This window comes from Theileria annulata, chromosome 3 (genome assembly GCF_000003225.4).
Source record: "Theileria annulata chromosome 3, complete sequence, *** SEQUENCING IN PROGRESS ***".
Classification (NCBI taxonomy): Eukaryota; Apicomplexa; class Aconoidasida; order Piroplasmida; family Theileriidae; genus Theileria; species Theileria annulata.
In genome coordinates this window covers 945,992-960,846 of record NC_011100.1, presented here as the reverse complement: position 1 = coordinate 960,846, position 14,855 = coordinate 945,992, and the positions used below count along the sequence as shown (strand labels likewise).

Here is a 14,855-nt window from a genome sequence, read left to right as displayed (position 1 = left end):
AGATAATGGTCTTATACCAGTTTATACTTGGATTATATTAGAGGATCATTATATACATCGAGATAGTTTAATTCTATCATCATGACATCAATAATTACGATTCTGACAATAACATTGATTGAATGTGTGTTTGGAGTAATTTATGTTGATCTAAAGAATTTTATTATATCTAATGGAGTGAATGTATTTCATGGTAGATTCAATATAAACTCCAGATATTTTATGTTTGTTGGTGATTCAGAACCCATTAGTGAATTAAGATACGGAAATGAAGTGATATTTCCAAAGGAGAATGGTTCACAGGAATACAATTTACTTGTTGAATTATTTATAATAAATAAGGTTATTCTGGTATCATTTTATGTCCACACATTTAATGATGGATTATTGAAATCAGTCAATCGACATACCATTAGCATATCATCTGACAAATACAGTCACATAAGTAATGAAGAATTTATGTCAAAAATAAATGGACCAGTTCTAGTTTCAATTGATATTGGACCGAAACCAAAACATCCATTTATAAAAAGATCCATTTCTGATGATGTTAATTTTAAAATGCGTAGATATAAACTTGAAAATAATTATAAAGGTTTTATGCTTGATGGCAAATCAGGTCCACTATATAGATTTGGATATGTATATGATTCGAATCGTCCTGCAGTTGTAGGTTATACAAAACGTCCATATTTAACTGATGAATGTGTTTATATTGCAATTTATAAATCACACCCTGATTATAACGATTTGTTTCAATATATGATTGAACCTTTTATGATTGAACTGTATGATCATAATGTACATAAATATGATATGAGGCCTATATTAGGTGACGAATATTGGTTTTTAACAGAATATAGTGATGATATGATATCAAATCAAATAAATATGAATTCAATAAATTTATATCGACATTATAGATATCAAAAAACAATACCAATAATTACATTAGACATATCAGAACTTGTTAGTCCTGAAATATTTGGTATTGAAAAAGTTGCAGGTTCAATTGCTAATTGGAAATATACACTGTACAAATTGATGGATAATTTTGAAAATAATCTAGCTGTTAAAACAGTTATAGATTCAAAAATTGAGTATAGAAGTATATTAATTAACAAAAGGGATTATTACAAACTAAATATTGAAGTGTACAGAAATGAGGAGGAAACATATGTGATTCAGCAAAGATCATATGAAAAAAGAAATTCAACGATAAATATATATGATATTCATAAGCTAAAATTAGAAATGAAAAAATACAATCAACTTAAAGATAAAGAGGGAACAAAAATAATTCAAATGTTTGAAAAATCATATCCGATAAAACTAGATATTACTATTGATGAAGAACAACCATCATTATTTGAGAAAAAGGAAATATCAGATGGTGAAATGACAATTCATCATTTCTCAATAAAGGAAACTAATGATTTCGGAGAATCCATATTGAACAAATATGTGTTTGGGGCTGTTTATGCAACAGGAAGTTTTCAACCAGGTAACATACCATTGGAACCATTTAGAAAAAACAAGGTGATGATTAATCCAAACATAAATACAAACAAATTTATTGTAAGGAACAAATCAACATTTGATGATCTGAACACACCACAATATCAGTTATTCCGACTAAGAACATTATCATAATAAACTCAAAAATTTATAATTTTACAATTAATATAATATAAAAATGATATTAAACATAATTTACTTCAAATTATCTAAATGTATATATTTTTCATAACCCATTATGATGGTGTTAACAGATCACACAATAAATAAGATTTTTCATTAAGACATAAATATTATTATGAATTTGATATAATCAAATGATAAATAACTGGAAGTTCAATTTTAAAATATGTTATTGAAATGAGAATATTAATCTCGGATCTATATCTATTGGTTGTTATTTTAATAACTTTAGAATGAATCGATACTACAATGTATTATAGAACACATTTTTATTATCTGACATAAGTTACTTGTTCCCATATATTCCATCTGATATAATTCATTTCTTTACCTCATTTTATTATTTATCATACAACATATTAATCTACTCATCTCATATATTATCAGATGCCAATATATTATATTTTTAATTAAATTTTATTCTAGAATTTATACATATATATTTTCGGTACAGATTAAATACTTTTGAACTTAATTTAATTTTAGCGTTTTGGATTTTCGACTAGATTTAGATGATTTAGATAATGGTCTTATACCAGTTTATACTTGGATTATATTAGAGGATCATTATATACATCGAGATAGTTTAATTCTATCATCATGACATCAATAATTACGATTCTGACAATAACATTGATTGAATGTGTATTTGGAGTAATTTATGTTGATCTAAAGAATTTTATTGTTCCTAATGGAGTGAATGTATTTCATGGTAGATTCAATATAAACTCCAGATATTTTATGTTTGTTGGTGATTCAGAACCCATTAGTGAATTAAGATACGGAAATGAAGTGATATTTCCAAAGGAGAATGGTTCACAGGAATACAATTTACTTGTTGAATTATTTATAATAAATAAGGTTATTCTGGTATCATTTTATGTTCACACATTTAATGATGGATTATTGAAATCAGTCAATCGACATACCATTAGCATATCATCTGACAAATACAGTCACATAAGTAATGAAGAATTTATGTACAAGATAAATGGACCAGTTCTAGTTTCAATTGATATTGGACCGAAACCAAAACATCCGTTTATAAAAAGTACCACTTCTGATCATGTTAATTTTAAAATGTATAGATATATATTTGAAGATAATTATAAAGGTTTTATGTTTGATGGCAAATCAGGCCCACTATATAGATTCGGATATGTATATGATTCTAATCGTCCTGCTGTTGTAGGTTATACAAAACGTCCATATTTAACTGATGAATGTGTTTCTATTTCTATTTATAAATCACACACTGGTTATAACAATTTGTTTCAATTTATGTTTGAACCTTTTAGGATTGAGATAGTTGATGATTATATAAGATCATATGAAATCAGACCTATATTAGGTGACGAATATTGGTTTTTAACAGAATATAGTGATGATATGTTATCAAATCAAATAATTATGGACGCAATCAAATTACATATATGGTACAAGAGACATCCACATGGGATGCCAGTAATTACATTAGACATATCAGAACTTGTTACTCCTGAATTATTTGGTATTGAAAAAGTTACAGGCCTATCAAATACTTGTAACTACACATACACATTGTATAAACACGAAAGAAAAATTCATGAAGAAAATAAAATCAGGCACATTATAGATTCCAATAACAATAAAAGTAATATTTATATTACAAGAAATGATTATATTAATTTCGATTTAGAGGTGTACAGATATTATGAAACAACATATGTGATAATAAGTAGGGAATTTAGAAAAATAGAAGAATCAATGAATAAAATTAAAATATGTAAAAAATTAGAAATGAAGAATTATAAGTTATTAAGCGGAAGTGAATGTGTTAAATTAATTGAAATGTTTAAAAAATCATATCCGATAAAACTAGATATTAATGTTGATGAAGAACAACCATCATTATTTGAGAGAAAGGAATTATCAGATGGTGAAATGACAATTCATCATTTCTCAATAAAGGAAACTAATGATTTCGGAGAATCCACATTGAACAAATATGTGTTTGGACGTGTGTATGCAACAAGAAGTTTTCAACTAGGTAACATACCATTGGAACCATTTAGAAAAAATAAGGTGGTGATTAATCCAAACATAAACACAAACAAATTTATTGTAAGGAACAAATCAACATTTGATGATCTGAGCACACCACAATATCAGTTATTCCGACTAAGAACATAATTATTATAAAACACTCAACAAATTTATAATTTTACAATTAATATAATATAAAAATGATATTAAATGTTATTTTATATTTTAAATTTTCACACTGACATCAAATCGCATTTATTTTTAATATTTCCGACCCATCATTATTTAGCAAATATTTTGTCAATATTAATTTTAAACCTTTTCGAAATGAACTTATCTGAATTTAAACATAGAATATATGGTATTAATATTAGAAGATGGAGTGGAATACTGTACATGGAAATATCAGATTTATTCAGAAGTTAATCCGCACATAATTATACACATTGATTAGTTATGACATAAAATAAACATAATCTATATTAAACATAATTTACTTCAAATTATCTAAATGTATATATTTTTCACAACCCATTATGATGGTGTTAACAGATCACACAATAAATAAGATTTTTCATTAAGACATAAATATTATTATGAATTTGATATAATCAAATGATAAATAACTGGAAGTTCAATTTTAAAATTTGTTATTGACATGAGATTATTTATACCACATTTTTATTAACCAATTTTTTATATACTTATATACATACGTCATTTTATAATTAAAAAAACTTATTTTACCTTATAATTATTTACAACTAATTTTTATTGTAAATGTGACATCAGTAGTTATGGATTTATATATCGAGATGAGTGTAGCGTTGTCTCAGTAGATAGACTCAAAAATTGAAGAACATAAAGCACACAAGTGATAGTATGTCATAAAATAATATCAAATAGGTCAATGATACCAGTAAGATGCGTATTATAGAGACGAATGTGAGAAACAAAAGAATATATAAGAGGATACAAATGGCCGTTGTTCAATTATTTGTAATCATAAGTATAACTAAGATAAAAAAGGGTGCATAAATAATCTGTCATTAATATAGAAAATATTTATCAAAATTTTAAATAATTTTAAAAGTGAAAATTGTTTTGTACTTACTTTTGTTCTGCACATAATATATTGTTGGGGACCTTAACTTTGGCTTAAGTGCATAATTTATAAATTTAACAGTAAATGGCCACATCTTTATTTTTTTAATATTTTAAACGCACGTCATTATTAATTTTTTTGATACCATCTGTGATGTCGGATGTTTCTTTATGATTATTAATATGGCCGTTGATTTTTTATATTCGTATTATGTTATAGCTTTTTTGGCTTCAAATGGAGAGTAATTCATTCAACCTTGATGCCAAAGAAAACAATATTTCCAACAATACACCAACTGATTTATATAAATACAATACTTCATCGTTCAAAGGTGATTGTCGTACTTCTTTGAATTCTGATTTAAACAACACCTTGAAACTCAACAAAAAAGAACAAATATCAAACAAAACAATAAGAAAGACCAATAAGCACCACAACAAAACAATATCCAGCAAAGCTAGTAACCTCAAGTCGTTGACAAGAGAAGCTTTCATCTCGCCAACCTTGCAAGAACCAAACAGCAAGTCAGTTGGCTTCACCCCAACAAAAACAAAGTTATGCGGATCAGCAGAAAAGAAAGGAGATAATATGGATATTATGGATCGTCTATCACCACTATCCTCATTCCAATCAAATGAACTAAATGATGGCTCATCCCGCGCAAATCTATCGAACAATTCCAACACTAACGGAGATACAACAATAAATGATCGTGACTCATCAGACACAGGAATACCAGAACTAGAAGGACTAAACTATTCACAAATATACACCAACACATGTACGTATTTAACATATTTAAATATTTACTAACATTTTTGTAGCTCTAGACGTAGTTAATGAAATGGATCTGCACACATCAAACAACCAGGATTTAGGAGACCAAAACACAAACCCATCGCAGCCATACGATCTTTTGCAAAATGTGCACTACGTTACAGAAAACACAAACCAACTCATGTCAAACCCAGCAAATTTTATCGACAGAGAGAACAATTTAAGGGAAGAAGTTAACGTTAGCGGAGTTAACCAGTACAACAGCCCATATTTATACCAATACACCCCGAGCGTCGAGGAGCAGAATGAAGACGAGTACATTGATTATGAAGGAGACATGAGATACGTCGACAACGTAGACTATATGCTCAACAACGGAATCGATTACGTCATGGACCCTAACTACACACACGAAAACACGAACCTGGAAACAAATAACTACGACTCAAACAGCGTGTTTATCAATAATCTGGATAACCTTACGCAATCACAAGATCAGTTGTCTAACACACACACAGTCAGCAATTTCCCACACGACAATAACATGGAAGATATAGTTATCATAGATGAACTGAGCAACGACGCGAAGAATGATTTGGTCCGAAATAACAGCATAAATGTCCTGATTGAAAATTCCGACAAGAAATTAGACGAAGGAGTCATGAGCAGCATACTGAGAGACCTAATATGTCCAATTTGCCTGGAGTACTTCTACTTCCCAGTTACAGTCGCATGCGGACACACGTTCTGCAGATATTGCATAGGACACTCAAAGCTGACTGGGAAAATGTGCCCACTGTGCAGACAACCAGTTGGTAGAAGTCTGAACATAAACACAATATTGTCAAATCTAGTTAAGAGCTTGAAGTTGAGGAAGAGAGGCAGATCGACTCTATCAACAGTCCCAGATGTATCACAGGTGGCAGAGAAGATATGGTGGGATGAGCATTGCCTTAAACCCTTTGTTTCAGTGCCGCTTTTCATACGAATTATGTTCGGAGGAATGACCCAGGCGCCAGTGTTTTTCGACGATCTGTGCTCATGTTTAATAGACTATTTCAACACAGGAAACAAATGGTACAAGTCAAAATGGGTCTTCACAATAGAAGATTTTAGACTCATAAGAAATTTAATAGGGCTGCAACTTAGCCCAACGAGCGATCAGCCGGAAACGACATCAATGGACGTTTCTAAAATAAACGATTCGAACAACGTGAGATTACACCACTGGGTAGAAGATTACCTTATTTCAAACCCGCAACTTTGTTTTAGAAGCGATAACGTATACCCACTAACCCTCAAGGTCTACCATGACATGAACCACAAAATTGAAGGAACAGTATTCAGTGCACTGGACATACCCTACAAACTACCCTGGGATGCAGGAAGACATGTTAAATCACTCTTACACTTCCCACACAGCTCAGTTTCACTCTCACACCTCATTTTTGCACAATGCCCGGACGGACGTTTCGGAATTTTGGATGTTGGAAGCACAATAGGGACGATGATCAAGATCCAGGGAGTCCACGTACTACAGTCTGGAGATCGAATCCACATTGGAGACAAGCACGAAGTTGACGTATACATCTACAAGGACTCGATAGGAACACCATTTAAGGACTACAAGTGGGATGCAAACACAAACCAAGTCATTAATTACGCTGAATACCTTTGTTCTCAACAGAACGCAGACCAAAACGAAAACAAAGAACACGGACCTGCCAAAGAAGGTATAAACTCAGATATCGAGGTTGACATGGACCCGAATTTTAGACACACAGACCCCAATTTGGGAGACATGGATTCAAATTTACAGGAAATGAACTCGAATTTGCAAGATTTGGATAGTTATCTGAAGATTAAGATATTCGCAGATTTACAAGTTGAACGAGATATGTGGATATGTCCAAAGGGAGTAATTCTGGGTCGTGGACCTGTGACGCAGTCCTCTTACAAAAAACTATCAATCACTACACAAAACGGATACATATCGAGAGAACACTGCCTGATATACTATGATGGAAGCAGACCCTCGGGAAGTAGATGGCTGCTAAGAGATATGAGCACGCTAGGCACTTTTCTCAAGTTAAAACCATTCCAAGAACCACTTCCAGTGTCTCCAGGATTCGTGTTTAAGGTCGGCCAGTGCAAAGTTGAAGTAGGATCACCTCACGAGCTTTCTCGCAGGGTTCCCTCCTCAGCTATGCTCATCATGTCACAACTACTTCAATCTCATATCGAGCCTAACAGACTCGTCGAGATCCAGTCGAATCTCAACGTTAACCTGGCGAATCCAAGAAACAACCCTCTCAACATTCCAGACGTTGCCAGACTTGAGAGGGAAGCCTACAGCGCCCTTGACCACCACCTGTATCACCAGGAGGGAAATCAAAACCACCAGACTTACCATGGTGAGGGTAACCAGGAAGTAAACCCTCGGGTTCAGACCCAGGAATTGCCTGGAGATGTGAGTCTCAGTGGACAAGTCGTACCAAACGTCATGAGAGACGACGTTACTTAATGTATAATATTTTTAATTTTTCGACATTTATAATAGATATGTGACCTAGTTTTAGGTTTGTGAACCGCCGTTGCAAGCGAGGAGGATGTTGCAGAAATATGCATGAATGTGCATAGTTTCTAACGATTCTGCCTTTAATTTCATCTTTTTATAATAAACAAAATTTTATAAAAACCGAGAAAAAACAACTCCATAGGAGGAATCCAGTGTTGTAAGAATTAAACCTCTTAATCTGGCGGCGGGATCCGAGAGGTTAAAAATATCTAAATTCAGGTTTATTTCAAGCCACAACGGCATCCATCAGTAAAACAAAAATAAAATCAAGTGGTTTTACTTTAATTTAAATTATAATTCGGCTTTTGCACCTTAATGTGTAAATACCTAAAAATAGGCCATCAGAATAAATAATGGATGTTCCTCAAGGTGAAATTTAACAAATTGAGCTTAAAATAGTTTATTTATCATGAGTTTATTTAAAGATCGCAAAATTTGCAAGTTGTTGGCCAGCGCGGATAAAATCAACCAGGAAGGCTACAAAACCAACTTGCTGGAAAATAACATTTATTCTGGGAGCAATTCAGGTTCAGTTGAGCGTTATTCTGCTGAAGATGAGAAGACTAAACTTGGTTCCAACGATTCTATATCTAGTTGTATGACTCAGGTTTCCATAAAACACCGAAACGACGAGGTACACACTGATTCTGACGGTTCCGAGAATAAACCAGAAGGTCATAAAAGGTCTTACAAATCAGATGAAATTACAGAGACTAAGCTTGTTAAAAAGGACGAGGATGAGTTAAAGAGTGCGAGAAGCTCAAAGTTGATAATTTTTGATTACGACGACACTATACTTCCCACATATTCTCTGACATTGCTACAGAAACCGAGATTCACTACGAGGTTAACTGAGGAGGCTCTTCTGGGTCTAGAAAAACTAAGCGATGCAGTTTTGGATAATATGAACACTGCGTTAAATATCGGAACCATTGTTATCGTCACAAATGCCAGCTCGGAGTGGGTATCTCAGAGCGTCGAAAGATATCTTCCGAAGGTTGGGGAATTCTTAATTAAGCACAAGATACGGATAATTTCAGCTAGAGATAGGTTTGGTAACTCCATGTTGGCTCAAAAGCACTGGAAATATTTCATCTTTATTGATCTCATTGAGGAGCACTTTATTCGACAGCTTAAAACTGGTGACTCATTTTCCTTAATTTCAATTGGTGATGGTTCTGAGGAGCGTGAGGCTTGTATGAAGCTTGTTGGTATTTTCAAAAACCAGGGTTGGACTTTTAAAAACTTGAAATTTTTAAATCAGCCTAGTTACAACTGCCTCACTTTGGAGCACATTCTTCTTCAAAAGTCCTTCAAGAACTTTGTAGACATTCAATCTTCTGCTGATTTATGCATCCAATTCGACAAAGTGAACTCTTAATCTTTTAAACGAATATATACATTATTACTTTTTCTTGTTAAGTATTATATACTCCAACTTAAAATTGTTCAAATACCTGTAAATTAAAATTGTACAAATATCTATTGATTAGCATAATTATCATATAAATATTGAAATATATTATTGTAGTCTTTTAATGAATACAGAAACAACATCGGTTCCCTTTTTGGGCACAATTGTCAAGGAACACTTGGAAAGCTTGCTGACGTAGAACATTCTAGTCACAAGTACGCCGGTGTCAACTGCATCGACTCCTATATATCTCTTGTGGTCTTTGATTTTGTGTTCCTCAGTATCTACAGGATTTTGATTTACTTCTTCCTTGTTAGCTATTCCTTGGGCTTCAGGATGGTTATTTATGTATGCGATATTGAAGGCTGAATAATCATCGTCATCATAGTTTATATGAATATTTTTCCTTCTTTTCCTGTTCAGATATTTTTTTCCAACACGTTTGACGATCGAATATTCATGTTCATCTGGGTTATCTTCGTCATTATGGGCTCCTAATGCATCATGTGTATCAGCTGGTGGATTATCTTCCTCCAATTGATGACACTCTAACGAAAGATCATATGGTTTAATTCTAGGCTTGTGGTGTAGTGGATAATGATGTGAACTAGGTTTTTTGAGGTGAACTTGAGGGGTTGGATTATTAGTATTGAACTTTGCTGACATTTGCAACAATCCCTTTAACTCAATTTCTTGGTTTAACCTGTATAATATATGCTTAATCACTAGAAATTAAGTTAAATTCTGTGGATATCTAATTAAGGACTATGTATATCTGATGAAATTTGGGATACCTGATCATATCAGTACCATCAGGAATCAATTTACTGTTTACTAGCAAATGATCAGAAAAGTAACCATTTTTCAAGCTAAGGAAATTATTTTTTTAAATGTATCAATTATACCTATGTTCTGAATCATTGTGTATAATTGTCCAATTAAACTCAGGGTCTCCATGAATTGTAATGATCAAAGCTTCTTTGCCTTCGTAGTTTAAGACTCCAGGAACGCCTTTGATATGTCTTGCTTTGCTCAGCAAAATTGATCTTCTAGCTCGAACAACATTAAATACTCTAAACATCAATCAGTTACTGGATTATGTATTTTGTAATTAAAGTTTCTTACTGAGGGTCAACGAAGTCCCACATTTTCACTGCGTACGCTATGGTTAGAATTGATAAGACGATGTTAATTATTCCCCACTGAAACAGTATAAAATAATTTACTAGTTAACGTTGACTAAATCATTGTGTACTAAAATACCTTTATTATTTTCCTTTTAAAATTTCCATATATTAGGAATAGCAGTGACCCCAGTATCCACATTAGTGGCAACCTCATTACAAATCCTAGTATTATTGTAAGAATGAATATAAGTCCGTCATATGTAGGGTCGGGTTCTCTTGGTGTGATGCCTCCTTCTTCATCCAGTTCATCGCTATTTGTTGCGTTTTGGAGGTCATGTTTCATAAAATCCATGATTTTATCTCTAATTTTGTTGGAGATTTTCTCTTTAAAATTTAAATACTTATCGTACAACACTGCGATATGTGTGTCGAACACACCTTCATTTTGGTCCTCAGGTACACTTTCTGTGGCATTAACCTCTAAGTTTTCTTCACGGGGTTGTTGTTCCATGCTATTTAGCCCATTATCCTCCCTTGGAGGAGCAAGTTCTATGACATCTGGTTCCAAACTGGGTTTATTTGAAAATAAATTAAACACTCCCATCGAATTTATTGTATATTATCACCCTTTAACAATATATTATAAAATTGGGTTAACATTATTTATACAACTATCTTAACATTTGACAAACACAATTTAAAACAATTTGAAAACAAAAGCTTTTAGGATTTTTCGAATTTAGGCGCTAGAGTCTCTGGGTATGGGACTAAATCCGACTCAAACTGCCAATTATTAATAATTTTTTCCTGTTCAGATTTACTATATCCCTCTATTAGAAATCTACAAATTTGTTAACAATCACTAATTTGAAATTACAAACCTTTCAGTACTCCCGTCCAGGTATTCGACTTGTAAATTTGCTGGACTATCGTAATCCAAAATCTCCCATGTAACATCCAACAACGGATACTTCAATTTGAGTTCCTTTCCTGTCGCATAAATCACTAGTCTCCTAAAACAATGTATATGGGTTTTATATTCATTTGTTTAAGTTATTATAGTAATTTATCTAATGTAAAACCTTGCAATATCTGCTGTATTTAATCTTCGGTTTGAATATGAAATATGCATACGTCTTAGTGATCCAAAAATGCTCAGTTTGGGTATTAAGTTATATCGAGGCATGATAGAGTACCAGTGTGAAAATCCTATTCATTCTTGAGTCTATGTGTAAACGTATATTACAGTAAATTATATCAACAACAAAGGCTAATATGAATATTAATTCATATATCAATAAATATAAAAATTACAAATATAATGTAAAATACACATAATATGAAAAATCACTAAATTATGATATATTGGGTGTGACAGTAAATGCTCTGAAATGGTGGTTTAGTTCGATCATATTATGAAGATTCCAGACTGACCCAAAACACCCCAATTTTTGATTTTTGATTCCATATATCACTTTTGAGATTCTGGAATGCAAAAGGGCCATTCCACACATACAACAGGGTTCATGACTCAAATAAACATCACACCCTGTGCACAGGTAATCTGGGAAATCCTTCATTTTTTGTGTTTCTCTTTTTTTCTTAGCTTCTGCTATTTTACCTACTGCCAAAATTGAGGCATGTTTCAGGATATTTACATCTCGTTTATCAAATGCTGTAGATATAACCTTATCTTTGAAGGTGATTATACAAACACACTTGGATCCCCTTTCTTTAGACTCTAAAAAATACTATTTTTAATTATGAAAATTAGGTTAAATAGTTAATTAAGTTGATTTAGATGTTATTTTCCTATCCCTTACCTGCTACTGCTCTAAAAAGAATTTTGAGCATCTTTTCATTCATTACATTCCTGTGAATTATTTACAAAATATATAAGATTTTAAATTATATTTAAGGTTTACGTGATTTCTAATGGCTGGAAAGCGGGCTTTATGAACTTGAGGGGCCAGTGTATTTTCCATTTATTGTATTGTTCCCTTGTATAAGGGGCATATTTTGGCACTTTAACTATATGGTAGTTATATACTTTTATATTACAGTCTTTGAAAACTTCTTCCGCCTCTTCTCTTCCATCTCCAAATAATATAAGTATTCTATCACTATTTAGTATTTTACACATTCTCAAGTGGAGCATACTTGAAATTGAGGATTTTTTTCTCATAGAAGACGTGATTTGAAGTGTCTTATTTGTATTTTTTCTGTCAATTTCTGCAGCTTCAAGCTCCATCAGCTCCACATCCCTGGTATACTCTGGTGAAACGATCTCATAGATCCTGTAATCAGAGTATGAAATGTCAGTACTATCAGCGTGCGATTTAAGAGTGTTGTTTCGTTCGGAATCCACAGAAATTTTGACCATATGCTTTAAAAAACAAAAAAATATAACAATTCCATAAAATCATTCGACGGATTAAATATTCCACAAATTTTAAATAAATATTACTAATTAAAATTAAATATAATTAACATTTACTTTAAATAATGAAAATGTATTTTATGAACTGCTAATTGGAGAATGACATTGGTATGCACACCCAAGACATTTTTTACACATTAAGGATACACATTATTTATTATCAAAACTAGTCTCATTAATTGCACTATTGTTTTATGTTTTTTAAATGGAAGTTTAATTTTTTTACACATTTTTACTAATCAATGTATTATTATAGAATGGAAGTAATCAGGCTCCTAATTGTTTTAATTCTTTTCAAGGGGGCTTTTGGCAAACTCACCAACCATTCATCGCAGGATATTTTGCAGTCTAATGAAACCGGGAAAAGAGAAACTGTAACGGTCAAGGAGAGTAATTCAGAGGAAAGATGTGAGTTAGATAATGAACGCACTATAGATTGGCAGTTTAAGAATTACATGGATAAATTTGGTAGGCCAAAAACATTTTAATTTTTATCTTAGCCAATTCTGAATCTGGTAAATTTCTCAAGGATTTGATTTCAAAGGACTCGGTCTCCAAACTATCAACACCAATCAGCAATTTACTTGAAAGCGTTGATAAGGGTAGGTTAAAACTTTTATATTAAATGTTCCAGGACATGTCGAGAGACTTAATCAGATCCCAAAAGAGGTACTTAGTTTTTTTCTCAATCGTCTTTAGCCTTACGACAAGACTTGGAACCTAGTAAGCCTGGGTGTTTCTGGCTTATATGCTATCGTTTTGGGTTATTTTACTGTTTTCAGTCCACTTTCCAGCTACACTACCATGGCTATAAGTTCTTTCGTCTTGTGTTCAATTGTTGTTGGACTTTGCCATGACCTAGTTCCTCTATGGATGGCAGCCTTAGTTAGTGTTATAGGAGATATTGTGGTTTTCATCCTACTAACCTTCCTCGATAATGTAAAAAGAAGACAAATTAGTGTTCTTTCAATTTGCATGGTTTGTTTTACTATAAATCTAATTCTTAGGTATTTTCTAAAATGGTCTATGATGTACATGCTGTAATTCCAGTTGAATATATTAGTCCTTCATTTAGTGGAATTTCTGGAATCATAGTCAACTTTGGTATGATATATGTTTTAATTTTCTTTTAGTTTTCCGATCAAATAGCTTCATTTTTCTAAGGCTTACTTACTTATTTTGCCTAATTCTCATCACTTGCACTCTTTTCATTAGGCTTCCAACTTATGTTGCTGGAGAACCAATGGAATTGGAGGAAATTGATTCCGGAGCGTACGTTCCTAATAATAAAAATTCTTTAGAACAATCATGAAAAAACTAATTTGCTTCGTTTCATCTCTTCCTGCTGCTGGGTTCTGTACTCAGGTTTATTCAGGGTTAAGAAAAACTCCCAATCCACTAGGTAATTTTGAAGTTATTAAATGATATTTTAGGCCCATTTACGTTTTTTATTATCCCAACCAAATTCAGGCTAAATGAACTGGAATCTTACATGAGCGTTACATTTTGGGCAATTTTTGGCGTTGTTTATTACAACTTAATTAAAAATTCGACAGAAAACAACTTAACTACTCATCCCAAAAAGAGAAGATCATGGAGAGCTTATACCAGAACGATTTCTAGAATATAGCTCAATTTTTTGTAACATATTAATTATTTTTGCTATATTTTCATATGAATGGGGGAAA

General features: G+C 32.3%; 7 protein-coding genes across 7 annotated transcripts, besides 12 other annotated features; 5 read left to right on the top strand and 2 right to left on the bottom strand.

Annotated features, from left to right (window-relative positions):
* The first annotated feature begins 81 nt into the window (after nucleotides 1-81).
* Nucleotides 82-135: a sequence feature (Signal peptide predicted for TA09460 by SignalP 2.0 HMM (Signal peptide probability 0.903, signal anchor probability 0.000) with cleavage site probability 0.847 between residues 18 and 19).
* TA09460 (uncharacterized protein) lies at nucleotides 82-1,653 on the top strand (the record flags this gene model as incomplete). Its single annotated transcript, XM_950053.1, has 1 exon — nucleotides 82-1,653. One exon carries the CDS (start codon nucleotides 82-84, stop codon nucleotides 1,651-1,653), a length of 1,572 nt encoding a protein of 523 aa, XP_955146.1.
* A 648-nt stretch (nucleotides 1,654-2,301) lies between these two features.
* Nucleotides 2,302-2,355: a sequence feature (Signal peptide predicted for TA04670 by SignalP 2.0 HMM (Signal peptide probability 0.903, signal anchor probability 0.000) with cleavage site probability 0.847 between residues 18 and 19).
* TA04670 (uncharacterized protein) lies at nucleotides 2,302-3,873 on the top strand (the record flags this gene model as incomplete). The annotated part of the gene is made up of 1 exon (XM_950052.1): nucleotides 2,302-3,873. One exon carries the CDS (start codon nucleotides 2,302-2,304, stop codon nucleotides 3,871-3,873), a length of 1,572 nt encoding a protein of 523 aa, XP_955145.1.
* A 1,192-nt stretch (nucleotides 3,874-5,065) lies between these two features.
* On the top strand, nucleotides 5,066-8,132 carry TA04665 (uncharacterized protein; the record flags this gene model as incomplete). The annotated part of the gene is made up of 2 exons (XM_950051.1): nucleotides 5,066-5,612; nucleotides 5,656-8,132. The coding sequence occupies 2 exons, from the start codon at nucleotides 5,066-5,068 to the stop codon at nucleotides 8,130-8,132; spliced, it is 3,024 nt and encodes a 1,007-aa protein (XP_955144.1).
* Nucleotides 8,133-8,595: 463 nt separating this feature from the next.
* Nucleotides 8,596-9,567, top strand: TA04660 (uncharacterized protein; the record flags this gene model as incomplete). The annotated part of the gene is made up of 1 exon (XM_950050.1): nucleotides 8,596-9,567. One exon carries the CDS (start codon nucleotides 8,596-8,598, stop codon nucleotides 9,565-9,567), a length of 972 nt encoding a protein of 323 aa, XP_955143.1.
* A 141-nt stretch (nucleotides 9,568-9,708) lies between these two features.
* Nucleotides 9,709-11,331, bottom strand: TA04655 (uncharacterized protein; the record flags this gene model as incomplete). The annotated part of the gene is made up of 5 exons (XM_950049.1): nucleotides 9,709-10,303; nucleotides 10,395-10,469; nucleotides 10,506-10,673; nucleotides 10,726-10,802; nucleotides 10,864-11,331. The coding sequence occupies 5 exons, from the start codon at nucleotides 11,329-11,331 to the stop codon at nucleotides 9,709-9,711; spliced, it is 1,383 nt and encodes a 460-aa protein (XP_955142.1).
* Nucleotides 10,734-10,802: a sequence feature (2 probable transmembrane helices predicted for TA04655 by TMHMM2.0 at aa 128-150 and 157-179).
* Nucleotides 10,882-10,950: a sequence feature (2 probable transmembrane helices predicted for TA04655 by TMHMM2.0 at aa 128-150 and 157-179).
* Nucleotides 11,332-12,082: 751 nt separating the features above from the next.
* On the bottom strand, nucleotides 12,083-13,110 carry TA04650 (deaminase, putative; the record flags this gene model as incomplete). Its single annotated transcript, XM_950048.1, has 3 exons — nucleotides 12,083-12,468; nucleotides 12,551-12,600; nucleotides 12,653-13,110. The coding sequence occupies 3 exons, from the start codon at nucleotides 13,108-13,110 to the stop codon at nucleotides 12,083-12,085; spliced, it is 894 nt and encodes a 297-aa protein (XP_955141.1).
* A 299-nt stretch (nucleotides 13,111-13,409) lies between these two features.
* Nucleotides 13,410-13,478: a sequence feature (Signal peptide predicted for TA04635 by SignalP 2.0 HMM (Signal peptide probability 0.965, signal anchor probability 0.000) with cleavage site probability 0.954 between residues 23 and 24).
* TA04635 (uncharacterized protein) lies at nucleotides 13,410-14,797 on the top strand (the record flags this gene model as incomplete). Its single annotated transcript, XM_950047.1, has 8 exons — nucleotides 13,410-13,635; nucleotides 13,668-13,769; nucleotides 13,802-13,836; nucleotides 13,867-14,145; nucleotides 14,175-14,271; nucleotides 14,301-14,439; nucleotides 14,469-14,569; nucleotides 14,601-14,797. 8 exons carry the CDS (start codon nucleotides 13,410-13,412, stop codon nucleotides 14,795-14,797), a joined length of 1,176 nt encoding a protein of 391 aa, XP_955140.1.
* Nucleotides 13,879-13,947: a sequence feature (6 probable transmembrane helices predicted for TA04635 by TMHMM2.0 at aa 126-148, 153-172, 177-199, 226-248, 253-275 and 346-363).
* Nucleotides 13,960-14,019: a sequence feature (6 probable transmembrane helices predicted for TA04635 by TMHMM2.0 at aa 126-148, 153-172, 177-199, 226-248, 253-275 and 346-363).
* Nucleotides 14,032-14,100: a sequence feature (6 probable transmembrane helices predicted for TA04635 by TMHMM2.0 at aa 126-148, 153-172, 177-199, 226-248, 253-275 and 346-363).
* Nucleotides 14,208-14,271: a sequence feature (6 probable transmembrane helices predicted for TA04635 by TMHMM2.0 at aa 126-148, 153-172, 177-199, 226-248, 253-275 and 346-363).
* Nucleotides 14,301-14,305: a sequence feature (6 probable transmembrane helices predicted for TA04635 by TMHMM2.0 at aa 126-148, 153-172, 177-199, 226-248, 253-275 and 346-363).
* Nucleotides 14,318-14,386: a sequence feature (6 probable transmembrane helices predicted for TA04635 by TMHMM2.0 at aa 126-148, 153-172, 177-199, 226-248, 253-275 and 346-363).
* Nucleotides 14,657-14,710: a sequence feature (6 probable transmembrane helices predicted for TA04635 by TMHMM2.0 at aa 126-148, 153-172, 177-199, 226-248, 253-275 and 346-363).
* Nucleotides 14,798-14,855: the final 58 nt, after the last annotated feature.